General features: G+C 40.4%; 1 protein-coding gene across 1 annotated transcript in view; it reads left to right on the forward strand.

The window, feature by feature from the left end:
- The first annotated feature begins 512 nt into the window (after positions 1-512).
- Positions 513-27775, forward strand: part of si:dkey-174m14.3 (brain-enriched guanylate kinase-associated protein) — a 34511-nt gene continuing 7248 nt past the window's right edge. Inside the window, exons 1-4 of the mRNA XM_014144967.3 lie at positions 513-681; positions 9259-9479; positions 12701-12862; positions 13128-13194. Coding sequence (XP_014000442.1) covers positions 9379-9479; positions 12701-12862; positions 13128-13194 — 330 coding nt within the window. The 5' untranslated portion in view covers positions 513-681; positions 9259-9378. The remainder of the gene's footprint in view (positions 682-9258; positions 9480-12700; positions 12863-13127; positions 13195-27775) is intronic.

Here is a 27775-nt window from a genome sequence, read left to right on the forward strand (position 1 = left end):
TCTTTCTCTGTTCTTCCCTGACTGCCTCTATCCCTGCCTGCCTACGAAGCACGAAGCAGCCCCCTCAGATCCATCTCTCTCTGTCTCCCTCCCTCTCTCTCTCTCTCCCTTTCTCTCTTTCTTTCTAGCTTTGACTCTTTTTCTCTCATCTCTCTCATTTAGTCTCTATCACTTTATATTCCCTCCCTCTCTCTCTCATTTCTCTATCCCTCTATTCTCTCTCTTTCTCTCTCTCTCTATCTCTCTATTTTCTCTCTCTTTCTCCTCCCTCTCTCCACCCTCTCTCCACTTCTCCTCTCCTCCGCAACTGGGGGTTTCTCCACGCTTATCAGAGTTGAGTAAGCCAGCTCTGGATCACACAGCGGGCTTTCACCAGAAGCCCTGTCACACACACACACACACACACACACACACACACACACACACACACACACACACACACACACACACACACACACACACACACACACACACACACACACACACACACACACACACACACACACACACACACACACACACACACACACACACACACACACACACACAAACCCTCAGCACTGCTCCCCTCACACATACAGCGAGGAGCGGATGCAGAAGGCAGCAGGCAGCCAGGTTTCTGTGTCATCATCACCAGCACCAGCGATTCACAATGAGGCTCTGTGTGAGCACCAGCGGAAGGTACTGCTTCTTCAACGGAGGGAACGTCTTTGATTTGGGATCTGGGGTTGGCATGGTGTGTGTGTCTGTCCATGTGTGATTTATTGGTACTGTACGTTTGCGCAGTTTCAGTTTGCTTCACATCGGTGTAGCTTAGAGCTTGAGTAGCATTTGCAACGATCATACAGTTCATGATTTGTTAAGGATACTATTAGAATGCCTCATTAGAGCATGTAGCTTCACTTATATGCATTTACTCTGGTACAGTTATACTACCGATTGTTTTTCTGGCTTATTGTTCAACACAGTGAACATGGAAAATAAGAAGTGGCGTATATTGTATTTAAACAATACACAACAGACACATCCTACTGTCCTCCTCTGAAAGCGAGAGAAAAGGCTTGGCTAAAAGGTTTGCTAATAAGGTGCTTAAAGGTTTGTTGCGTGAACTAGGATGTGTCTTTGATGTTTTAGCACTCTGATATTCTAATATTGTTCTGGGAAGTCTCTTGTGGTTTCAGGGAAGACACAAATCATTTTTTTTCAGTGCACTGTCATTTAGAGGGAGAACAAGAGCTATATAGCCTGGTTCCTCTCTAGGTTTCTTCCTAGGCTCCTGCCTCCTAGGGAGTTTTTCCCAACCACTGCTTGCTCTTTGGGGTTCTGGCTCTGTATCTGTAAAGCACTTTTGTGAAAAATACATTTAATGAATTGATTGATAGTGATACCTAGCCAGGGGCGGAAATCCCGGGGGGGACGGGGGGGACACGACCCCCCCATCCTGGGAAAAATATGATTTGTCCCCCCCAATATATCACTGAAACATAACTATGTAATTTAAATAATATTAATAATACGCAATGAAAGCAATTGTACTGATTATAGACACTTAATAGCGCATTTTTAAGTTTCAAAAGATTGCGACCCCCCCACCCTTTGCCTCACAATGGTTTGATCCACTGGCAAGGTAACAGAGAGGTCGTATCTACTGTCTGAAAGGCACTCAATGCACGTAACTGACGTGAGGTTAATCCAGTCAATCGCATACACACACTAGCTGAATATGCAGAGCTAGCGCGCAAATATTAACTATTAAGCTAGCTAGTACCTATTCCATTTATGTGGCGTCGTCAAAGATGGAATCTTTGATATCGTCAATTTATTCCACGATCAGCATGCAGATGATGTAAGTTAGTGCTTCAAAGTCCCTGTGATAAGGTTAGCGATAAACTGAAATCCAAACTGAACAGAACTACACTCTCTTCTACCATTGTCTTAAATATATTTAATGGTCTCGTTGCAAAAGCTAAATTGTCGCAAGGGAACTTTTATTTATTTATTTTACTTCACCTTTATTTAACCCGGGTAGCAAAGATTATAGCAAACACCACTGAAACTGAATTGGTGCTCGCCAGCTTTGCAAATTCAGCTATTGTTGGAAGCCAGCCAATATGAAACAAACTATTAAAATTACTAAAAGGTTGCAGCATATGTTGTGTAAATGGTGAACTCATACAGCTGTCAACTCTTGTCATTTTAATCCATTTCACATTTGCTAGCTACCTTTTAGATCGAAGCCCAAATAGAATGATTGAAGATGATATAAGCCCATCTCCTACTGTAAATAACCTACACACTGTGTGTGTAGCCAGCCAGCCAGCCAGGTAGAAAAATGGCAGAAAAATAAGACGGACATCAGAGTATTTTTCAATACACCAAAACGCAAAGTAAGAACCCTAGTAGCCTAATATCTCAAAGACTAGTTTATAAAATGTTCATAAGAAAGCAATGAAATTCTAATGGAAATGTTTCACAATGATGTCATTAGGCAGAGCAGGCAACAGATGGCACACAGACAGCAGAGTTGGGGACAGATATGCAGGGACAGACTGGCAGAGACAGGGAGTCTCAGGTAAGTTTGTTGAGTCTTTGTTTGGCAACATTATGAAAGGTTCTCCATTTTTTTGACTTGTAAAATAGGAACATAATTGGAAAATGCCATGGATACCCCCACTCTCAACTTAAACTGGTGACTGAACTAAGATGTGTTAAAGGCAATGGTATTGCTGTTGTGATTAGTTGTGTAGTTTTGGGTACCGGTAGTTAGGAGTACGGCAAACACCTTATTTCTTTGGTTCCTCAATATACATTTACCATATTACAATGTAGGCTATGTGTTACAGCACTACTTTTGGTGTCCCCCTCAGGAATTGCTCTTGAGAAAATTTCATGTAATTGTCCCCTCCAAAGTTGATATCAGATTTTCGCCCCTGTACCTAGCTAAAAGTATTCTTATCCTATGAACATTCGTCATAAACCTCTCATGTTGTTAGATTAGTACGGTTAAATTTGATTACCTCTCTAAAAGGGTATTGTTCCTCCCTCAATTATATAGTTTTTAATGCAACATCTTCATTACATTTCCATCAGATCAGCTAGAGTCTTCTCTTTTGTTTTGGTTGATTGGCTGCAACACGTAGTTCTATATACCTAGGCTGTAATATACTGTGTAAAGATTTTTAAGATTTACTAGGTTAAATTGCTTTTCAAAACACCAGGGAGGGTAAATGAATTTGATGGACTGTTTCACCAACAGCCCAACAGTATTGATTATCGTCACCTCTGTGACCAGTGTTAGCCGCTAACTGTTTGGCACTTTAATTATACAGTACAACATCACAAGTGCCAAATCTACATTACATTGGACGATAAAGTTCTACTCTATTCTCGTCTTTGGCTTCACAACACATGATTGACATGAAGAAACATTTCATAATCAGGAGCAGGGATTGTGGCCTTATCCCCTCTTTTTTCTCCCCTATCTTTAAAGGGCTGCACTTCCTGATTTGACATTTTCAGAACGGTATGGTTGTTTGCATGTTGATTGCATTTTAATGTAGACCTATAGGGATGCGGAGATGTTCATATTGAATCGTATCTTAATTTATTAACTTCCTAACTTGTTTGATAAGAATAGTACAGACTTTCTCAGGGTACCGGTTGTCACTAGTTCCCAAAGCCACAAAGTCAACATTGGCTATATATCAAAAATAATTATGAAAACAAAAATGTGCTTTTTGGTCTTCAATTAAGGTTAGGGTTAGGAAGAAAACGTGCAGCGTGGTTAAGGTTAGGTTTAAAATCCAATTTCAAAAAGAGGAATTGTAAAAATAGGTGGGGTTTAGCCATAACTAGGACTTTGTGGCTGTGGTAATTGTTAGTGACCATCTCCCTGCTTGCTTTCTCGCTCTTTCTGTCTCTCTTTCTGTCTCTCTCTCTTTCTCTCTCTTTCTCTCTCTTTGTCTCCTCTGCTTCCTCCTGCATGCATTGCATCCTGCCTCAGCCTCACCACTGTCTCGCCAGTAGCCTACTCTCTGGAATCCAAAATGTATTATGAGAATTTAGTAGCTTTCCCCCCCCCCCTCCTGCTGAGGTAGGCTCTGTTTAACGCAATGACTGCATATAGTTTAACATTAGCGTCTTACTTCAATGTTATATTGATTGATTGATTGAATTTATTAAACAATTGTAAAATACAACTCCACATACAATTAGCTGGCTAAGTAATACCAGCCAGAGTCCTTCAACGTTACTGCAATAGAAGTCTCTGCCAGTAGCTAGTCACCTGACTGACTGTATCTATAAACGACTATTTACCAGTTGTGCGCCCACACTTAGAGAGTTGTGTTTTTGTTTGTTTGGGGATGTCTGTAGACATGGCAGGAGTCTCAAGATGGTTTTAAAATGGCCTTTTGTCCAGCATCTTAAAATTGCCTTTTGTCCAGCATCTCACAAAGACACTGTCCGCAGCATCTCTAGTTACCTACTTGAGACTACTTCGAGCTGGGGTAGTTCATTTCATGTCTCAGGCCCTCAGCCTGAGCCACGAGAGGGCGGAGTTAGCCATTTGAGAGAGTGGTGGATGTGCTGCTAAAACAACCTGGACTCAGTGGTAGACGTAACATAGTAAAAGTAAAGCCGGGACACTCCAATTAGTATGATATGTTACGTTTGGTCTGATATGTATTAATTAGTGGAAGTCTATCATCCATTTTGTATGATATGTTACGAATTACAATTCATACAATATGTTAAGAATTTGCAAAACATGTGATAGGTTACAAATTGCTAGACATTTGTGTTATATGCCCACCCACCCAACCTGACTAACCAGGTAGCCTAGTGCTTAGAGCATTGGGACAGTAACTGCAAGGTTGCTGGATCAAATCCCCGAGCTGACAAGGTAAAAATATGTCGTTCTACTCCTGAGCAAGGCAGTTAACTAACTGTTCCCTGGGTGCTGAAGATGTGGATTATGGCAGCCCCATGTACCTCTCTGATTCATAGGGGTTGGGTTAAATGTGTAAGATGCATTCTGTTGTACAACTGACAAGGTATTCCCATTTACTTAAAATAAATATAATTCTTAAGTAAATAGTAGATTTTCTTTAGTGTGTAGAAAATATATATTTTTTACGATTATAAGGTCCGGAACTTGTAGTTACAGCCCTGTGTTTGAGGTTTTTAAGTGATTGGAATTTGGAGCTATTGACCTTTAAAAATATTGTCCCATGTACATTGTGTAATTTACTGATGGTCCCTAACTACCCCCATAGAGATATTGAATGTCAAACAAAATTGTGCGTTGGCATTACGATCAGGTCTCGTGCAGCTGTGCTCCGAATTGATGATTACTTAAAATAAACCCACAGAAATCACAGGTTAGTATTTTTCATCATTAATGTTGTTCTGGAGGCAGCTCTACAGACTGGTCACTCGGTGGCACAGCCACAAAGTTATAAAATCTGATTTTGAACCTATCCCTAACCTTAACCACACTGCTAACCCTAATACCTAACCCTAACCTTACATTAAGACCATAAATAGCAAATGTTTTCTTTGCAGCTGGCCTATCTAATGGGAAATCACTCTGTTATACCTCCAAGACAAGACTCATAACAATAAACATCAACCTGCACAGAACTGTTATGGTACCCTTCATTCCATGACATACCGTTTTTTCCTATCATCTCACAAATCTCCGTTTTAGACGAGACTGACTTTATGACCAAAATTATCCTATTTACCTTAATAAATGTTTCTGACTCATATCAGTGCCACATAGGCCCAGAGAGAGATAGAGTAGCAGGGCAAAGAGGAAAAAAGTAGATTTACAGACAGATTTGACTCCAACCCCCAGAGTGCCTCACTCAGTGCTACTGTGCCAGTGACCCCAGTCTCCCAGCCAAAAAATGATGAAATGTGTTGAAATCTCTCCACTGTGTGTCCTCATTCTGTCTCTAATTTCCTGTATGTATTTTGGCCTCAGCCGGACGTAGTAGATGTACATTTTATCGACAGAGGGCCCTATGGCCCTGTCATGGTTTGTAGGAGTGAGGAGCTTGCAGTGTTGAATGCAGAATTAGTGAGTTGGGTAGAGACTGTCTCACGGACTGGACTGAGCTAGATGGCTATTCACTAATGAGCTTCTCAAACATGCCTCAGTGCGTTAGAAGACAGACCTGTCACCGGTTGGTCCTCGCTCTCTCTCATGGGTTAAAACTGTGGGATGCTGGCGTATTTGAGGAAAGGGTAGGCTCACTAATAATGTAGGCCTACACATAGGTTGCGAAGAAGATGTTGATCCTCTTGTTTTTTACATGTATTTTCTTTGTATTGTTATTCAAACAACGGCCTGGTTTCCCAAACTCAGATTAAGCCTAGTCTTGGATTAGAAATCCTGCTCCATGGAGAATTTCCATTGAAATAGCTGTTTTGTACTGGACTAGGTTTAATGTGTACGGAGAAACTAACATCCTTTGTTCCTGGGTTAGGATGATGACTTGTTATGGAGGCATCCTCTTTTTCCTAAGCTGTCTTTGCTTTTGGGGCCTACAGTATCCTGTGTGTGGACACGTGAACATACAGTACACACACACACACACACGCGCGCACACACACACATAAACACACATGCCTCCGAGCAATGTGCCTAATCACTCACTGTCCATTTGAGCTACGGTCACAAACAATGTGTGTGCAGGCCTGGTCTCTCTGTGTGAGTATGTTGTATTGTGTTTGACTTGAACCAGTTTTCTGAACTGTTTGTCTCAGTCTGTCCAAGTATTGAATATTTTCCACGATATGTTGCCTTTTGAATTAATTATGTAATTTTTGGCCTGTTTTTACAATCTGTGACTCAGTGTTACTCTGCCAGAAAAGTTCTACATCTCAGTTTAAGTGTAACTTTGGGAAAACAAATCAAATTCCAGGAGAATGGAGAATTCCCTGTAGGGTTGCTTGGCACCATAACATGTTTTATATGCCTGCGGGCAGAGGCTGTTTTGATTTCGGAACAGCATGTGTTTGTGTGTTGTTTTCCGTCCGTTGTGTGTGTTGTTTTCTCTGTGTGTGTGTGTGTGTGTGTTGTTTTCCATTTTGGGTGTGTAAGTGTAACAGTATAGCTTCCGTCCCTCTCCTCGCCCCAACCTGGGCTTGAACCAGGGACCCTCTGCACACATCAACAACTGACACCCCACGAAGCATCGTTACCCATCACACCACAAAAGCAAGGGGAACAACTACTTCAGGTCTCAGAGCGAGTGACGTCACCCAATTGAAACGCTATTAGCGCGCACCACCGCTAACTAACTAGCCATTTCACATCGGTTACATAAGCACACTTGCTCGTGTCGTTTTTTTGCTTGCGTCGTTTTTCCGACATTGGTTCCATCAGGTTTTCGACATTTCGCTGATCTCAAATTCCTCCCAGGATCTGTGGCTTGACTATAACCCCTTCTCCTAGCTAAGTGCCATCAACAGTGCATGAAATCCCTTCTCCCAGTAATTAGCCCAATGCTGTTGGTAAGGAAGTAGTAGGATGTGGTGGCTTGGAAATGGAAACTACAGCCCCATTTATACCTGGTTCTAACATGCGTCCTTTGTCCTGATCTTGTCCACATTCTGATTGTGCCCACATTTTTGGATATGTGGGCAGGAAAGAGTCTTGGCCCTTGGTTGTAGGTCCTGGAGCCCTGCTTTAACTGGTCAAGTCACGTGTTAAGGAAACCCCTCATGGCAGATCCTGCAGATTGTCTACCTCCTGCGGGACCGAATAGAGCTTTGGCTCCATGGTGGTCTGGCTGTGACATAGAGTAGAGCCGTGGCTGTGTGGTTAGGGCAGATACTCTGGCTGTCCAAAGGCAAGCCACATGAGTCAGCCAGGCAGCCACTCAGGGCTTCCGCTTTAATGCTGAGTCTGGGCCTGCGATCAGGGCTTTCCTGCCAGCTAATCGGTCTACCGGGGTAGACGAGTGCAGGGAGAGACGGAGTGATGGGAGCCGTGCTTGGTTCTCTTTTCATCGCTCCCTTTCGTTCTTTCTCTCTTTTTCTCTGTCTTTCTCATTTATTCGTTCTCTCGTCACCTCTCTCTCTTTCTCTCTCTCTCTCCCCTCCGTCTCCCTCTTTACTGCAGGATGGCAGATCTGAAAAGCAGGCCCTCTCCTTCCCTGCAGCCCCTGCTCTCTCTCTTCCCTCCTACCTCATCCCCTCATCACCCCCTCCTCCTCTCGCTGCTCTCAATACCTTCATTTTCAGCCCTCCTCTGAAATGTCAGCATGGCACATGAGTGGGAGGCAGATGCAGCTCCATCTGAATCGAGAACAGTGTATGTTTTCTCTGATATGAGAGGATTGGGTCAGAAAGGGCATTCAGAGGAGACTTAGCGAGGGAGTTTGACACCAAGAGAAATGTGTGCGTGTGTCAGTGAAAGTTGTGCGTTACCTCCCAGCTAGAAAACATTGTTAATTTCTCTCCCAGGGAGACTTAGATTTAGTGGGAGTCTTGGTGAGATACACACACTAGGAAACACACACACACATTAAGAAATGCACACACACAACACGCAAACACACACAGAGACACACGCGCGTGTACGCACACACACACCCACACACACACATTGTGTGTGATGACTCAGAGGGGAGCAGCTGGAGTTGATAAGGCCCCGGTCGTGAGGGTGAGCTGTCACCATCTGGAGGAATACATGTCTCCCTGACTCACCTCAACTCAAGGGGCATAACAAATGATCTCTCAATGACAGTATCTGTGTGTGTTCGTGCATCTGTGGGTATGTTTGTATGTACACACGTGCGTGTATGTGTATGCATCTATGTGACAGCCTTAGTATGACGTTTATAAGGCCCACTCTTGCCCTCCATCACTGTGGCTGTGTTTGAGCTTCGCTGTGTTCACGGCTTGAGAGTCCATCTTATTCTAAACCCGGAGGTGCTTTGATCAAGCCGAAGTCTGTCTCCTCTCATCACCCGCACAATTTGTCTGCCTGATGACAGCTGCACCTGTGCTGTGGACCCATTCGAGACGGGAGCAGAAATATTTACAGAAGTGGGCCCTGCCGGAGCAAGTCCATTACCCCTGTCATAGTGCTTTAACGCTAGAGAGTGAAGAAGTGAAGATGTGTCCGTTTCTCCCAGTATGCACTGCACGTACACTTGAGAAATTAATTTGTTTGGATGATTCGGTCTAATCACTGTTGTGGTTTTTAATGGCTGCTGAACTGTCTCTTTGCTCTGTTGACAGGAACAACAGAGGTAGAAAACTCACTCAGACAACTCACTCAACAGGGCAAACTTAACTGAACCCCCTCCGACGAGAAAAATAGGCCCCACTCCCTCCGACGATTCGAAACAAAAAACGCACATGAGAGGGAGCGAACACAGCAGACAAACCATGAAAAAGATATATGTCGGAAAAACGGCCCTAAAAGTTTCCCGAAATGGCAGTAAACATCAGAAAAAGAGGTAAGAGAGAATACTGCAGAACATCCCTCCATCCCTCCATCCCTCCATCCGCCCACTGGGGTCCTTCCATCCCCCCCATCTTTGTCAAGTGGTGGTGAACAACTCAAGTGTTCTTCCTCCAAAACAGAGTCATTATCCCGCCTCATCGTTCTCTCATCGCCGACTGCCATTGAAATGACAGCACTCATTACCGTGTGACTCAGTGGCCATTTCCAGAGGTCACTAATGTGTGATTGGCGTTATAAGCTCATGCTCTTGTCAAGTAACAAACACCTGTGTTGTGCCATGTATCGTGTTGCAAGTACCTTGCAAAGGGGGGGTTGTTATGGCATGAAAAGCATTCAAACAGTGCCAAAAACACATTGGAGTAAGCATTGACTTGAGAATGGGATGCTATTCAAATATTAGGGTTTTGTTATTCCATTTAGTCAGAAACCATTAGGTGTGAGACTTGGAGCAAGTGCAATGGTGTCCGGAGCATTGTCTGGAAATGATTAATATTCAACACTTTAGGCAATTAGGAGTGAATAATGGTATTATCAGTCCACTGACTTTTGTTTTTATTTCCCGAACCAATAGCTTAGTTTTCTCTCATGTGTTAAGTGCACGCTCTGCTTGCCTTAATGGGAATTTGAAGCTATAGAGCTTTTTTGCATGTGTATCATCTGGCTTTGGTGGTTGTGTTTTTTGTGTGTGTGCTGTAGTAGTGTGTGTGTGTCTGTGTGTTTGGAATGTAGATTGGAGCGTTTTTTTTGTATATGTGATTGCATTGGTCGTGTGAATTTATGTAATTTACACAGTCATTTTACTCATTTTAATTAAAGATACTGACGTCTCCGTGATTGAAAAAAAACTAAAACATTTAAATAAAAATTGTATCACCCTTTAATTTAGGGACTTCACTGTTGAAAGGAAACGTCTTCATTTTCATCCTCTTACATTATCTTGGTCTGTACCCGCAACCTCTCCCTCCTATGATCTTGTTAAATAGATAGAGGGATGAGAGCGGGGTGACCACATCTCTCACCGCTTGCTCTCTCTCTCTCTCTCTCTCTCTCTCTCTCTCTCTCTCTCTCTCTCTCTCTCTCTCTCTCTCTCTCTCTCTCTCGCTTTCTCTCTCACTCTCGCTTTCTCTCTCACTCTCTGTTATCTGTGATCTCCCGACAGATAGTCATTACCATCCTTCCTCCATCTGTCCATCAATACAGGCCCATTAGCCTGCCATGGACACTCAGATCCATCAAAAGGGGGAGGGATACATTTCCTTTTACCTCTCACACTTACCCTTTATAACATTGAATCCCAGGTAGTGCCGAGGCTCTATAAATAGTCCACAGGGTGCTGTCTCAGTGAATTACACATTGGAGATCACTATTCCGTGAATCTGAGCCATCAACATATATTCCTGTGATAGATTACAGTTCATAGAGCCACATTGGAAAAGTTGAATTCCAAAACGCTATATATTTCTTATCAGAAATGTTGGTAATTTAGCTTTTATTGTATAAAAAACTAATGAAAGAAATTGGTGTGATTTTACACTATCTGATCATGGCATGAGGTTGTTCAATAACAAACATGCACAGTGAGGTCTGAAATTATTGACACCTTTGATAAATAATGACTTTATAAAATAAATCATTAAAATGCTGAGCTATATTGTATGCTCCAAAAAATTGGGAAATTATAATATTTTATACTACTACAATTGCTCAGAGAAAGAGATCATTTTTTTCTCAAAAAGTGACGGGTCAAAATTATTGACATCCGTAGAGATTCTTAGAAATAAAGTAGTCAAAAGTGTAGGATTTGGTCCCATATTCATAGCACGCAATCACTAGATCAAGCTTGTGACTCTACAAACTTGTTGGATGCATTTGCAGTTCGTTTTAGTTGTGTTACAAATTATTTTGTGCCCAATAGAAACGAAAGGTAAATTATGTATTGTGTCATTTTGGAGTCACTTTTATTATGAATAAGAATAGAATATGTTTCTAAACACTTCTACATTAATGTGGATGCTACCATGATTACCGATAATCCTGAATGAATCATGAATAATGATGAGCTAGAAAGGGTCAAAGATCATACCCCCCTGACATGCTAACCTCTCACCATTACCAATAACAGGGGAGGTTAGTGTGTCTTGGGGGTGTGATCTTTGACCCTCTGTAACTTTCTCACTCATCATTATTAATGATTCACAATACATTATTTACCATTCCTGTATCTTTCTCTGAGCAATTGTATTAGTATAAAATCATATATTTTCCCACATTTTTTGAGCATACAATATTGTTCAATATTTGAATTATTTATTTTATACAGTCATTATTGCTCATCTTTATTAAGGGTGTCAATAGTTTCGGACTTCACTGTATTTGTTTGAAATCTATCACTGGTTTTATTTCAGAGAGACAAATAGTCATGTTTTTTTGCAAAACGCTATATATGGTAAATAACTACAACAAACAGTGCAAACATTTGTGACATCAATATATATATATTTTTTTACCAAAAAAAAATTATCAACACAGTAATATGAGATATGAATGTAAAATATTTACTTAGGACATTTTCGTCATTTAGCAGATGCTCTTATCCAGAGCAACTTACAGTCAGTTCATTCATCTTAAGATGGCTAGGTGAGACAACCACATATCACAGTCAAATATACAGAACACAACCATTCCATTCCAGAGAATGAACAACTTTGATCAGAGCCCTCTGGCCAGAAGTAGTGCACTACATAGGGAATAGGGTTCCAGTTGGGACGAAGCCTTAGTTGAAAGTGATCCTGTAGGTCACTGTAACCACTCTGGCTGATGACGGTGGTGTTCTGTGCTATGCAGCGAGGTTGTAGATTATTAGGCTTTAGAGCTGAATGTTATTGGGAAGCCAAAGGCATCCAAACCTTAATATACTTTACCTTAGCTGCATATAGAATCAGAATGTGGAGTCTCATATGTATTATTCATGTGTCTCCTTTACACATAAGATATATATCCTTTTTGCTTTTAATGGGCTTACTCCTCATTTATACATCACCACTGTATGATGCATGTTGTTCATGAATCATCCCACACGACTCCCATTATATCTTATTTATACTCAATGTATCATAAAATATACAGTATGTGCATATAATATAACATGAAGTATACCCCTTGTAATATTCGACTTCAACTATGATGCCTGGTGTGTGTTTGTGTCCATCGCAGCTCTTTGCAGGAGCAGAAGGAGGACCTCCGGAAGCGTCTGTCCTACACCACCCACAAGCTGGAGCTGCTAGAGAGCGAGTTTGACTCCACACGCCAGTACCTGGAGACAGAGCTACGTCGCGCCCAGGAGGAACTCGACAAGTTCACAGACAAACTACGCAGGTATGCCAAACTGCAAAACCACACCCTCATGGATCTCATTACATTGATTTGTGTGTTCATCTCTCGGGAAATATGCCCCATGTTATAGTCACATTCACAAGAAGTCTTTGAATACCTCTTAAGGGTAAAGCCTTAAAACTAACACGGTGGTACATTATCATGACGGATACATAGCAGAGACATCATTAATCCAATGGGTGCAGAAATTGTTCAATTATTAATAGTGTGAGTTGGTAAGCCGGTGTCATTGTGTGTCTCCTGGTAGAATACAAAGCAGCTACTCAGCACTGCAGAGGATCAACCAGGACCTGGAGGATAAGATCCATAGAAATGTAAGTGAAGTGTGCGTGTGTGTGTGTGTGCGTGTGTGCATGCATGCGTGCTTGCATGGGTGTGCGTGTGTGTGTGCGCGTGTGCATACGTGCATGCATGTTTGTGTATACCTGTAGGTGTGTGTCTGCATGCTTACGTGTGTGAGTGCGTATGTGAGAGAGAACGCGTGCGCGGAAGTGCATGCATATTTGTGTACACTTGTATGTGTGTGTGTGTGTGTGTGTGTGTGTGTGTGTGTGTGTGTGTGTGTGTGTGTGTGTGTGTGTGTGTGTGTGTGTGTGTGTGTGTGTGTGTGTGTGTGTGTGTGTGTGTGTGTGTGTGTGTGTGTACACGCACACGTGTCTAAGCAAGCAGTGGTCTTTACTCTTTAGAAAAGGTAGTGAAAAGCACTGAGCAGTGGATTTGAATATGAATACACTAGCTGTTGGTACCACTGATGTTAATTACAGCCTATTACAATAGCTTGTCCTCCTTCCTATGGCAGGATGATAGTGAGCCTATTGTTCTGGGCTAGCCCTGCGACTCACATCTTTTGTCGGATGCAGCTTTTCTAAAGGAAGCATACAATTAACCAGCCTGCCATCCCAGCATTGTATGATCATCATGTGTCTTCTTCCTCACTACGAATAGACAGCTGAATATGTCCCCTCTCTGAATTTGTCAAGGAAAAGATCATCATGATCACAAAGAGTTTGTAACGTTAAGATGTTGCAGGCTGATAGCAAAACCAGCTCTCACTGTCTCTTGTCAGAATTCGATTTTGAAGTTGTTCCAAACGTAAAATGTCGAGGTATTTAAGGTTAGGTTTAGGCATTAACTCTGAATGGTTAAGGTAAGGGTTAAGGTTTGGGATAGGCTTTAAACGAAAGTATCAGAAAAAACGTTCTATCACTGGATTCAAACTTGCAACCTTCGGAATCAGAGGCAGATGCTTACGCCTATCCAACATCGCTGTCCACAACAACCTAGCAAAACCAAAACCTACTTGAAGGTAACAGCGCTCACTGTTTCCCTTAGTGGCCGGTTTCCACGTTATCTCCCGACGTGGATGGACATTGAATACTGACTTGTATCACGGGTGACCTGGCTGAATAACAAGGAGGAGTGGAGAGGGTCTTCGTTTCATGGAACGTAAAGGGACAGAATCATTTATCAAAGGGTTTCATTGTATATCAAACTGTGAATTCTTACCAGTTGGATATTTATTCAGCTCAAATGCTCCCGCTTTAGCGGTTATCATCAAGTCGATGATGTAATTATCCTGTGCTCAGTAGATAATCAACTATCTTTTACACTTTACAAACCCCCAATATGAATTTATTGTTTTAAGTAATTTTGTGTTCCTTTACTGTCATAAAAATCTATCGAAACAAAACTTAAACATAGCCAAAATCTGTGACTTACAGTGCCTTTGGGAAGTATTCAGACCCTTTTCCCAAATTTTTTTATGTTACAGCGTTATTCTAAAATGGATAAAAAAAAAATATATATATATAAATCCTCAGTAATCTACACACAATATCACATAATGACCAAGCGAGAACAGTTTTTATTTTTTATTTTAGCAATGTATTAAAAATAAAGAAATGAAGCCTTTCCGAGTGGTGCAGTGGTCTAAGGCACTGCATCGCAGTAATAGCTGTGCCACTAGAGATTTTGGGTTCGAGTCCAGGCTCTGTCACAGCCGGCCATGACCGGGAGACCCATCGTGCGGCGCACAATTGGCTCAGCATCGTCTGGGTTAGGGGAGGGTCTGGCCGGCAGGGATGTCCTTGTCCCATCGCGCACTAGTGACTCCTTGGCCGGTCACAGTGCACGCTGACACGGTCGCCAGGTGTACGGTGTTTCCTCCGACACATTGGTGCGGCTGGCTTCCGGGTTAAGTGGGCATTGTGTCAAGAAGCAGTGCGTCTTGGTTGGGTTGTGTTTTGGAGGATGCACGGCTCTCGACCTTCACCTTTTCCGAGTCCGTACGGGAGTTGCAGTGATGAGACGACTGTAACTACCAATTGCATACCACGAAATTGGGGAGAAAAGTGGGAGGGGGGAGTGGTAAACCAGCTTTTACTGGTTCACACAACAGACCTATCAGCTTGCTGCCAGCTCTTAGCAAACTGTTGACCAAATGTTTGACCAAATACAATGTTTTCTGTAAACAAATTAACAATAGACTTTCAGCATGCTTATAGATAAGGGCACTCAACATATACTGCACTGACACAAATGACTGATAATTGGTTGAAAGAAATTGATAATAAGAAGATTGTGGGAGCTGTACTGTTAGATTTCAGTGCAGCCTTTGATATTATTGACCATAACCTGTTGTTGAAAGAACATGTGTCATGGCTTTTCAACCTCTGCCATATCATGGATTTAGAGATATCTATCTAATAGAACTCTGAGGGTTTTCTTTAATGGAAGCTTCTCCAATGTCAAACATGCCAAATGTGGTGTACCGCAGGGCAGCTCTCTAGACCCTTTTCTATTTTTACCAATGACCTGCCATTGGCATTAAACAATGCATGTGTGTCAATGTATGCTGATGATTCAACCATATATGCATCAGCAACCATAGCTAATGAAGTCACTGAAACCCTCAACAAAGAGTTGCAGCCTGTTTTGGAATAGGTGGCCAGCAATAAACTGGTCCTGAACATCTCTAAAACGAAGAGAATGGTATTTGGTACAAATCATTCCTGAAGTTCTAGACCTCAGCTGAATCTGGCAATAAAGGGTGTGGCTGTTGAACATGAGGAGACTAAATTGCTTGGTGTTACCTTAGATTGTAAACTGTCATGGTCAAACCATATAGATTAAATGGTTGTAAAGATGAGGAGAGGTCTGTCCTTGATAAAGAGATGCTCTGCTTTTTTGACACAACACTCCAAAAAGCAAGTCATGCAGGCTCTAGTTTTATATTATCTTGATTATTGTCCAGCCGTGTGGTTGAGTGCTGCAAGGAAAGACCTAGTTAAGCTGCAGCTGGCCCAGCATGTCTTGCTCTTCATTGTAATCAGAGGGCTAATATAAATACTATGCATGCCAGTCTCTCTTGGCTAAGAGTTGAGGAGAGACTGACTTCGTCACTTCTTCTTTTTATAAGAAATTGTTTGCATAGTCAACGTACACACAGCTCTGCCACACACACTTAACCGGCCAGACATTTTCACAGTCCCCAATTCCAGAACAAATTCAAGGAAGCGTACAGTATTATATAGAGCCATTATTGCATGGAACTCCCTTCCATCTCATATTGCTCAAATGAACAGCAAACCTGGTTTAAAAAAACTGATAAAGCAACATCTTACGGGACAGCGCCTCTCCCCTGTTTGAACTAGATATATTTGTGTGTATGTATTGATAAGTAGGCTACGTGTCCCTTTTTTAAACTGATGTAGTTCTGTACTTCAGCTGTTGTTGTCCATTCATGCTCTGTATTATGTCATGTTTCATGTTTTGTGTGGACTCCAGGAAGGGTGGCTCCTGCTTTCGCAACAGCTAATGTATCCACATAATAAAATACCCCAAAAAAGACCAAATCATGACAGAGCTACGATACCATTTATGTTTATGTAGTCTTCCCACAAGATATTATTTGTTATATAAACCTCCATGCTCATGATCTACAGTTTGGTTGATCTTGAACTGTTACTTTCATCTACTTTCAGATTCAGATTGCTGGCATTCTTCATGATGGTCACAATCACTTCCCTTCATCTGTGGAGTCAGGTAGTTCTGTTCTCCTGGTAACAGGAAGCAGGAAAACCATAGCCCCACCAACCAATGAAAGGCCGCAGAACACAATAGTGGGGAGTGACCAGTGGTACATGGCCAATAGATTGACGCTTTGCCTGTTTGATGGTTCGTCAGAGGTCATTTGGGCTTTCTTACAAGCGTCCGGATTAGTGTCCCGCTCCTTAAAAACAGCGGCTCTAGACTTTAGCTCAGTGCGTATGTTGCCTGTAATCCATGGCTTCTTGTAGGGACATGTACATACTGTCGCTGTGGGGACGACATCGTTAATGCACTTATTATTGTGGGGCTGATAGTCCCCATAATATATAGATATTGGTTGAAGCTCAGTATTAAATCTCCCTACCACAACACACGGACAGACGGCCTCTCGTCATGAAGCGTCCAACCAGTACCGAGAAACACATAGTAGATTTTTTAACAGGGTCATTAGCAATTAAGTTTGAAAAGTATTTCTTGCTCTTTCCGAGCTCAAATTCTAGACATCGGATTAAAACGAGACTATAGCGTACATAAAGTGATCATTGGACTTAAAATATGGCAGATTGCAACAGTTGTTATTAAATTTATAATTTATCCTACTCACGTGCACATTTCCGTCCATTAAAAAAATTACGTTTTTTTTAGCCGAAGCTCAGAGTTCTGTAACACCGGGTCGGTTGCTCGACAACAACACAGCTACTTGCACCATGCTGCCAGTCATAAGAAGTGTATGCTAACAAACCTAGGCTACTGTATATACAGTGTATTCGGAAAGTATTCAGACCCCTTGACTTTTTCCACATTTTGTTACGTTACAGCCTTATACTAAAATTGATTAAATCATTTTTTCCCCTCATCAATCTACACACAATATCCCATAATGACAAAGCAAAAACGTTTTTAATTTTTTTTATTTTGCACTGATTCAGAGTGACCATCATGTTCTTTGTCACGTCCCTGACCAAAGCCCTTCTCCCCTGATTAGTCAGTTTCGCTGGGCGGCCAGCTCTAGGAAGAGTCCTGGTGGTTCCAAACTTCTTCCATTTAAGAATGATGACGGCCACTGTGTTCTTGGGGACCTTCAATGCTGCAGACATTTTTGGTACCCTTCCCCAGATCTGTGCCTTGACACCATCCTGTCTCTGAGCTTTACGAACATTTGTATTTGTACATGAGGTTCCAAGTTAGAAGTACTTGTTTATCAAAGTTAGCAAGCTTAGTAGGGATTTTACCCACATCAAAATTGCATTTGAGTCAGAATTCTAGACCACCAATCTGGTGGAATATTAAATTAGGGATTATATTCCAAATGCAATCCTTATTTCTTCAATTGTTTGTATCCATTTGATCTTAAAGATTATATTAGAGGTTTTAAAATCCAGAGCATTCAACCCTCCCTCATTTTGAGTGCAACATACTACCGCTTTTCTTAAATAATGAGGTTTATTCCTCCGTATGAAGTTAAATAATTTAGTATCAACCATTTTAGTTACTGACAGAGGAACATCTAAGGCAAGGGAGGTATAAACTAATCTGGACAGACCTTCAGATTTTGACAAAAGTACACGTCCAGATAAAGAAAGATCTCTTAGTAGCAAGGAGTTAAATCTCTTTCCAATTTTCTCTACAATAGGAGAGAAATTTAAGTTGGCCCTTTCTTTCTGATCTTTGCTAATTTTAATACCAAGATATGTGATCACATATTTTACAGGGATATTACATACTGAGTTTAAGTCACATCTTTTCAACGCAAATAATTCACATTTCCTAATATTCAGAGATAAACCAGATACATGTGAGAAGGCATTAATACACTCAATAGCTTTCCTGACCTCATTATGATCATTCAAAAAAATGGTGTCGTCAGCCAATTGTGAACATTTTATCTCTTTATCTTGTATCTGAATACCCCTAAAACTATCCTTATTTATATGAAGTGCCATAACTTGTATGACCAATAAAAATAAGAAAGGAGAAATTGGGCATCCATGTTTAAGCTGTTACTATTATTGTAATGTGTCTTAATTACACTTTGAAAATATTGACCAAAACAAAAAATCGAAGTCTCAAAAAGAGAATAATGTTAAACTGTATCAAAAGCCGTGTAAAAGTCTACATATAAAATAAAGCTATCTTCCATAATGTGCTCATTGTAGTCTATCAAGTCCAATACTAGTCATAAAACCAGTCTGGGTATCATCATCAATGATTTGGTCAAGACCTTTTTTAAGTCTTTCTGCAAAGATGGATGCAAGTAGCTTTCCATCATTGTTCATTAATGTGATTGGTCTCCCATTTTCTATCATAGGATCTTTGTTTGGTTTGGGGATTATGAGGCCTTGTGTCACAGAAACAGGCAGGACCCCTATGTCAATAGCCTCCTTAAAAACATTAAATATAAATACAACAATATCCTCCTGAAAATATTTATATAATTCACTAATAAGGCCATCATTCCCTGGAGATGTGTTCTCTTTTAACTCGCTGATACATTTATTTTATTTCATTAATATAAATTCATCACAAGACTTTTGGAAGTCTTCATCTATGAATTTTGCATAGTCTTTGGCAGATTCTAGAAAGGCAGATATTAACTAGTATGACATATCACTGCTATAAAGGTTGCCATAGAATTATGAAACATATTTTGTTTTCATTTTCTTTGCCATCTATATTACACTTATGAATACACAGCCTTGCAAAAGTATTCATCACCCTTGGCGTTTTTCCTTTTTTGTTGCATTACAACCTGTAATTTAAATGGATTTTTATTTGGATTTCATGTAATGGACATACACAAAATAGTGAAGTGAAATGAAAAAAATTACTTGATTAAAAAAATTCAAAAAAATTGAAAAGTGGTGGGTGCATATGTATTCACCCCTTTGCTATGAAACCTCTAAATAAGATCTGGTGCAAACAATTACCTTCAGACGTCACATAATTAGTTAAATAAAGTCCACCTGTGTGCAATCTAAGTGTCACATGATCTGTCACATGATCTCAGTATATATACACCTGTTCTGAAAGGTCCCAGAGTCTGCAACACCACTAAGCAAGGGGCACCACCAAGCAAGCGGCACCATGAAGACCAAGGAGCTCTCCAAACAGGTCAGGGACAAAGTTGTGGAGAAGTACAGATCAGGGTGGGGTTATAAAAAAATATATGAAACTTTGAACATCCACTGAGTACCATTAAATCCATTATTAAAAAATGGAAAGAATATGGCACCACAACAAACCTGCCAAGACAGGGCCGCCCACCAAAAATAATGGACCAGGCAAGGAGGGCATTAATCAGAGAGGCAACAAAGAGACCAAAGATAACCCTGAAGGAGCTGCAAAGCTTCACAGCGGAGATTAGAGTATCTGTCCATAGGACCACTTTAAGCCGTACACTCCACAGAGCTGGGCTTTACGGAAGAGTGGCCAGAAAAAAAGCCATTGCTTAAAGAAAAAAATAAGCAAACACATTTGGTGTTCGCCAAAAGACTCCCCAAAACATATGGAAGAAGCTACTCTGGTCAGATGAGACTAAAATTGAGCCTTTTGGCCATCAAGGAAAACACTATGTCTGGCACAAACCCAACACCTCTCATCACCCTAAGAACACCATCCCCACAGTTAAGCATGGTGGTGGCAGCATCATGCTGTGGGGATGTTTTTCATCAGCAGGGACTGGGAAACTGGTCAGAATTGAAGGAATGATGGAATGTGCTAAATACAGGGAAATTCTTGAGGGAAACCTGTTTCAGTCTTCCAGAGATTTGAGACTGGGATGGAGGTTCACCTTCCAGCAGGACAATGACCCTATGAATACTGCTAAAGCAACACTCAAGTGGTTTAAGGGGAAACATTTAAATGTCTTGGAATGGCCTCATCAAAGCCCAGACCTCAATCCAATTGAGAATCTGTGGTACGACTTAAAGATTGCTGTACTCCAGCGGAACCCATCCAACTTGAAGGAGCTGTAGCAGTTTTGCCTTGAAGAATGGGCAAAAATCCGTGGCTAGATGTGCCAAGCTTATAGAGACATACCCCAAGAGACTTGCAGCTGTAATTGCTGCAAAAGGTGGGTGAATAGTTATGCATGCAGTTTTTTTTGTCTTATTTATTGTTTGTTTCACAAGAAAAAATATTTTGCATCTTCAAAGTGGTAGGCATGTTGTGTAAATCAAATGATACAACTCCCCCCAAAATCAATTTTAATTGCAGGTTGTAAGGCAACAAAATAGAAAAATGCCAAGGGGGGTAAATATTTTCGCAAGCCACTGTAGATATAAATTCAGATTTTTTTCTCTCATACTTCATTAATTCCCAATATTTTCCATAAGACTTAAATAGTTGGGCTTTCCTCCAATTTTCTTGTATAACATCTTTGGCATCCATCTTGAAATTATCATTTTCTAACAGTCTACTATTGAGTTTCCAATAACTTCAATTCGGTTTATTAACTTCAGATCCATTAATATTTAAAGATAAGAATATAACCTTATGATCAGTAAGAATTGATGTTTCAATGGATACCTAGGACTACAGTATTATCTAATGAATTAGAAATCAACCAGAAGTCAATTCTTGACTGTCTGGACATGTCCTTGTTACTCCAAGTGAAGTCCTTTTTATCAGGATATTTAGATCTCCAAATATCGACTAATCCAAGACCAAGACAGGTTATTTAACTCAGAATTAACAATTATGGATCTGTTAGGAGGGGGATATCTGTCAATCATCACATTAGATACAGAATTAAAATCTCCACCTAAAATCATTTTGATATCCTGAAATACACTCTATACTCTATACATAACTCTATTAATCTCTTTTTCAAATTCTTGAAATAATATCTTGTTGTTTTGTTTGTTGTTGGATGCATAAGTGCCAGTGCCCCTGTGACAACAATTTTGGACCCCCCTTGTGGCCCCCCTAAATGTGGAGTATGAAATCATTTTTACATAACTCATTTTTGCTATCATTCTTTTTTTACATCCGTTATTAGACAGTGGCAACGATGATGATAATGAACATGGATCTTTTCCCTGCTAATGCCTGCAATGCAGTGAAGAAAACGATATGACAACAACAACGTCTAATGTAACTGGCCCCTCTAACAGTACAACTGGCCCCAGCTTGGCCCCCCCTAGTTGAAATGGTCTAGAACCGCCACTGCTGCAGAGTGGTTGTTACCATATGATAACCAGATATCGTTACCCCAATGATTTTTCCAAAAAGCTAAATCGGAAGAACAAGCATGTGTCTCTTGTAGAAAGTGAAAGTCTACATTAAACCGTTTTCAATACAGGAAAATAGCCTTACTGTCACGTCCTGACCAGTATAGGGGTTATTTGTTATTGTAGTTTGGTCAGGACGTGGCAGGGGGTGTTTGTTTTATGTGGTTCAGGGTGTGTTTTGTGTATGTGTTTAGGTAGAGGGGTATTTGATTTATTAGTCCGGGGTTTGTTAGTTATTGTTCTATGTTAGTATATTTTCTATGTTCTATCTAGTCTTTTGTATTTCTATGTTTAGTTAATTGGGGTTGGACCTTCAATCGGAGGCAGCTGATGATTGAGGGTCCTATAATTAGGAGTTTGTTTTTCATGGGATTTTGTGGGAGATTGTTCTTGTTTAGCTGTTTGCCTGACAAGACTGTCAAGTTCGTTTTGTTTTGTATACGTCTTATGTGTTTTCCTTCTTCACCAAATAAAAAAAGAAGATGAGTATACATTTTCCCGCTGCGTCTTGGTCTCTACCCTACGACACCCGTGACACTTACGTTTGAGCAAATTACGAATACCCCGGACATTAATTGAACAAAGAGATAAAGACATAAACTTCAACCAACAACCTTGTTATGCTAACATAAGCTTTTCCTAAGGATATGTAACTCAAAAGGATTTCCATCCCATTATTAACCTCTCCAACAAAAAACAAACGAATACTGGTCATAAAGTTACCAAAGTGTTCTTACTCCCACAAGGGGGAGTTGTGTAGACTTTACAATAAGCAGTTATTCACCTATAGTTAGTGTTTAGTTTACCAGTTCTCAGGTCAGCCTTTTCTCATTCAAGTGTTTGTGTGAATTCTTTATAATAAAAGGCTGCTTTTCACCTGGCAATTAGGCAGTTATTAGGCCTACCAGTTCTGTCTGAGTTAGACTCTGGCTCTCTCTCAAATGTTCTGATTTGGCCGCAATTCTTTCCCAACGATGATCACTCTTGCACCGACAACAAATTCAGTCTTCCCTGCCTTTCGAGCTGCAGCCACCATCGACCACAGTTTCTCTCGTGTCACTTTGTTCGCTGAGGTCAGATTCTCAGTGAACCTCAATTTTTGCTTGATGAGGAACTCACATTCTTTGCTCGCCTCCAGAGAAGATACCTTGTAGATCTGTTGGTGAACCGGATGATGGTTGTCCTCGGTCTCTTGTCTTAATCCTTGAGTCTTCCCAAACGATGAACGATGTCCACATTTTTCAGAAGTTTGGCTTTTGATTCGGGAATGACAGCTCCACAGATGTCAACAACTCTGCATTTGATGTCCTCAACCGCCTGCTCTGGAATTCCATGGAGCCTCAGGTTCCACCTGCGCTGGTATCTCTCCGCCTCATTCACCTTTTGCTCGAGTTCAGCCACCTTCTTTTCATTTTCCTGGCAGATAACTTCTACTTTCTTCATGTCACTTTTGAGGGTTTTCACTTCTCCAAAGATAAAGTCAAAAGTTTTTTTCATGGCCTCAATTTTCATTGTATTCTCTCTAACCATGTCCTCCAAGCCATTTGCCCTTGCATCTATCTTTTCTGTCAAAAGCATTACAATATTGTTTTGCATCTCAAGAAGTGACATACCCTCTTGGCCTCTCATCTTTTTCCCTTGGGGCTTGACTGGAGTGCTGGGGTCGTAAAGTAATGGCCTGAGCTGGGGACTGTTGTGAGACTTGTTGTCCGTGCTCACCAAATTTCATCACCCATAGTAGTATTTCCACCCACAGTTACATTCTGAAGAGGAGTACCCAAAACCATACCATCTTTTGCTGTTCATTTTTCATCTGATGATTTCTCAATTTCTTTTCTTTTGGTTCTGGAAGTTTCCATGTAATGTTTGACAAGCTAGTTTTTGAGCTAGCTAGCTATCTAGTGTTGTCGCTAAATTAATTGTTTTAGAGGTGAATAACTTGCAGAAAGTAATCAATTACTTTGGTAAACAAACTAAACCATATTCATACAGGGTTTTATGACCTTAGAAATGACTAAATGGTCATATTTGGGTAAGGAAATCCAATAATTCCTTCAGCTACCAAAAAATGTATCTGCACTGACCGCCATCTTGCGCGCACCCCTTATACATACTATATATACAGCCAGTTAATGTTAGCTAGCGAGGTAACGTTATTTAATGTCTAATGTCTATCTAATGTGTTTGGCCAGTTCATGCACCACAGTTTATCATGCTTTCTTACATAAAACATAGCTAGTTAATGTTAGTTACATTAAGTTTAAAACCACCAAACTTTGGGAAATTGCCACGCTGCTCACATTCATTTGCATTGCACAGACCAAGCTACGGTAAAAGAAGGTAGCCAGATTTCACACAGGACAAACGCTGCAGTTAGCTACAGTACATTTTCTCAACTAAGAACAACCAAGACCACACAAACCATAGCCGAGAAAATTAATTGTTTTGTTAAGAAAAAGCTATGTATGCCGCATATAGTAAATGGTTGAAACCCAAACACACATGGCTAGCAAACCAAAGGTTGAGTGTTCCAATCTCATCATGGGCCGCTTTAGCATTTTTGCTAATTACCAACTTTGCAACTACTTACTACTTTTTAGCTACTTTGCAACTACTTAGCATGTTAGCTAATCCTTCCCCTACCCAAATTCTTTAACGCAACTCCTAACTCTAACCCCTAGCATAGCTAACATTAACATTAGCGTTAGCCACCTAGCCAACATTAGCCACAACAAATTTTATTTCGTAGCATATCATACTTATTGGAAATTCGTAACATATTGTATGAATTGAAGTTCGTAACATATCATACAAATTGCAATTTGCAACATAATCTACTAATTGTAATTCGTAACATATCATAAAAAATGTAATGATGGACATCCACAAATTAATACATACCATACGAAACATAACATATTATACTAAATGGAGTGTCTCAGATTATTTAGGTACACAATAATACGAAATGCTATGAGATCAGGTTGCAGCAGCGTGCCGTCAAAAGAAAACTAAATGCTCGCTAACTTGATTAATTACGTGATTAAATGAATCTGTTTTCAACAAATCACCTGTTTTAGACGGTTTCTTTTTAATCAAGCAAGATACATAAACGCGCAATCACTACTGAGTGAATTAACTAAATAAAAACTTCCTGTCATCACCAGACTGTCCATTTTAGAGTGTCAAGTTGCCTTTGGAACTGAAGGTCCTGGGTTTGCATCTTGGAGGATACATTTTTACCATTCTCTTTAGTGTATAGTTTTGACACACAGCACTTTTTGCATTTATTAGGTGGCTCTTAAAAGTGCCTTTTGGTTTGTGAAGTGGCAGTGAGTGTGGTGGTGTGTACTACTGTGTGCGTCTTTCTAGAACGGAGGAGAGACCATCTCTCAGACTCTCAAGGAAGAAAGAGGTAGTTGTCCTCATCAGTGAGATGTGTGTTCTGTTCCAAATCTGTGAGTACTCCCACTCCCACCTGTTTTCATGTTTATACTGCCATTTATAAATGAGGACATTGTGCTATTTTACTGGAGTTGGACAGCTGTGTACAGCATTACTTAGGACATTTGTATCTGAAGTTTTGTTTTCAAGGATTTAGAGCACCCATCCAATTTCAGATTTGTTAAAACTGTATGTCTATCATTTTCTTAAGAGTTTTGTACTTGTCTCATGACTGTATTTTACAGGTGTTTCTCAGCAATTTGTCATTTGTTGCAGTGTTTGTAAAAGGAGTTATCAAAATTGCTCTTGACGATCCACACCGTTATGCAGGCTTCACTGTTTAAGCCCAGTGCTACCACACCTGATTCTACCACTCAGCTGTTCATCGAGACCATGAGTAGTAGAATCAGGTGTGGTAGAACTGGACTTGAACAAAAAAGCCTGCCTAAACCTGTAGCTTCTCAAGAGCAATTGTGGCCATCTGTGAATTGTATTTACAAAGTTGACTATATCTGATGAATGTACATTTGGTTGTAAATGTTATATTTAGCGATAACTCACTTTTGTTTACAGGTAATGTAGTACTAGGCCTTTCTTCAGTAAACTTGTACATAGTTCATGGGTACATGTATTTTCCAGGAGCTTGCTCAATTGTCTTAAGAGAGATCAGGGAAAATGTTTCCAGTTTACTCCATATTGGCTTAAAAGGGTTTCTGGTTTTTCACTTTCCTCTGGAAAATCAGCTGTTAATATTAGATGAATACTAACAATGACATTATTTCTGTTGCCATTTTTATTTGTTGTTTACTCTTACTTAACTTTTATTGCTGTGTTATGCTGTATTATTATAATGTTCTATAATGATGTTACATAATCACTTTCCGGTGTAAAAACCATGGAAATTAAAAACAAAATACAATGTTTTAAGTGAGAAAAGGCATTGGTCTGAAACAGAAAAAGAAAGGAAATTCACATGAGCACCACAATGCGTATTCCACCCATGCTCTACCAAGATTTTCCAACACACAGCTTTGACCTACGACAGTAGCTACTGTGTGTTGGTATTGTACTTCAAACCTTCTCAAACAGCCTAATTCATACTCTGTCCAGTGTCTGTGTGAAGCTGCCAGTTGAAGACTTGTGAGGCGTCTGTTTTTCAAACTAGACACTCTAATGTACTTGTCCTCTTGCTCAGTTGTGCACCGGGCCTCCCACTCCTCTTTCTATTCTGGTTAGAGCCAGTTTGCGCTGTTCTGTGACGGGAGTAGTAAACAGCATTGTACGAGATCTTCAGTTTCTTGGCAATTTCTCACATGGAATAGCCTTCATTTCTCAGAGCAAGAATAGACTGACGAGTTTCAGAAGAAAGTGCTTTGTTTCTGGCCATTTTGAGCCTGTAATCGAACCCACAAATGCTGATTCTCCAGATACTCAACTAGTCTAAAGAAGGCCAGTTTTATTGCTTCTTTAATCAGAACAACAGTTTTCAGCTGTGCTAACATAATTGCAAAAGGGTTTTCTAATGATCAATTAGCCTTTTAAATTAATAAACTTGGATTAGCTAACACAACGTGCCATTGGAACACAGGAGTGATGGTTGCTGATTATGGGCCTCTGTACGCCTATGTAGATATTCCATAAAAAATCTTCCGTTTCTAGCTACAATAGTCATTTACAACATTAACAATATCGACACTGTATTTCTGATCAATTTGATATTATTTTAATGGACAGAAAATGTGTTTTTCTTTCAAAAACAAGGACATTTCTATGTGACCCCAAACTTTTGAACGGTAATATATACAGTTGAAGTTGCTCCCAAGGATGAACTAGACTTGTGGAGGTCTACAATCTTTTTTCTGAGGTCTTGGCTGATTTCTTTTGATTTTCCCATGATGTCAAGCAAAGAGGCATTGAGTTTGAAAGTAGGCCTTGAAATACATCCACAGGTACACCTCCAATTGACTCAAATTATGTCAATTAGCCAATCAGATGCCTCTAAAGCCATGACATCATTTTCTGGAATTTTCCAAGCTGTTTAAAGGCAGTCAACTTAGTGTATGTAAACTTCTTACCCACTGGAATTGTGATACAGGGAATTATTTGTTAAATAATCTGTCTGTAAACAATTGTCGGAAAAATGACTTGTGTCATGCACAAAGTAGATGTC

Source organism: Salmo salar, chromosome 15 (genome assembly GCF_965601325.2).
Source record: "Salmo salar chromosome 15, fSalSal1, whole genome shotgun sequence".
Classification (NCBI taxonomy): domain Eukaryota; kingdom Metazoa; phylum Chordata; class Actinopteri; order Salmoniformes; family Salmonidae; genus Salmo; species Salmo salar.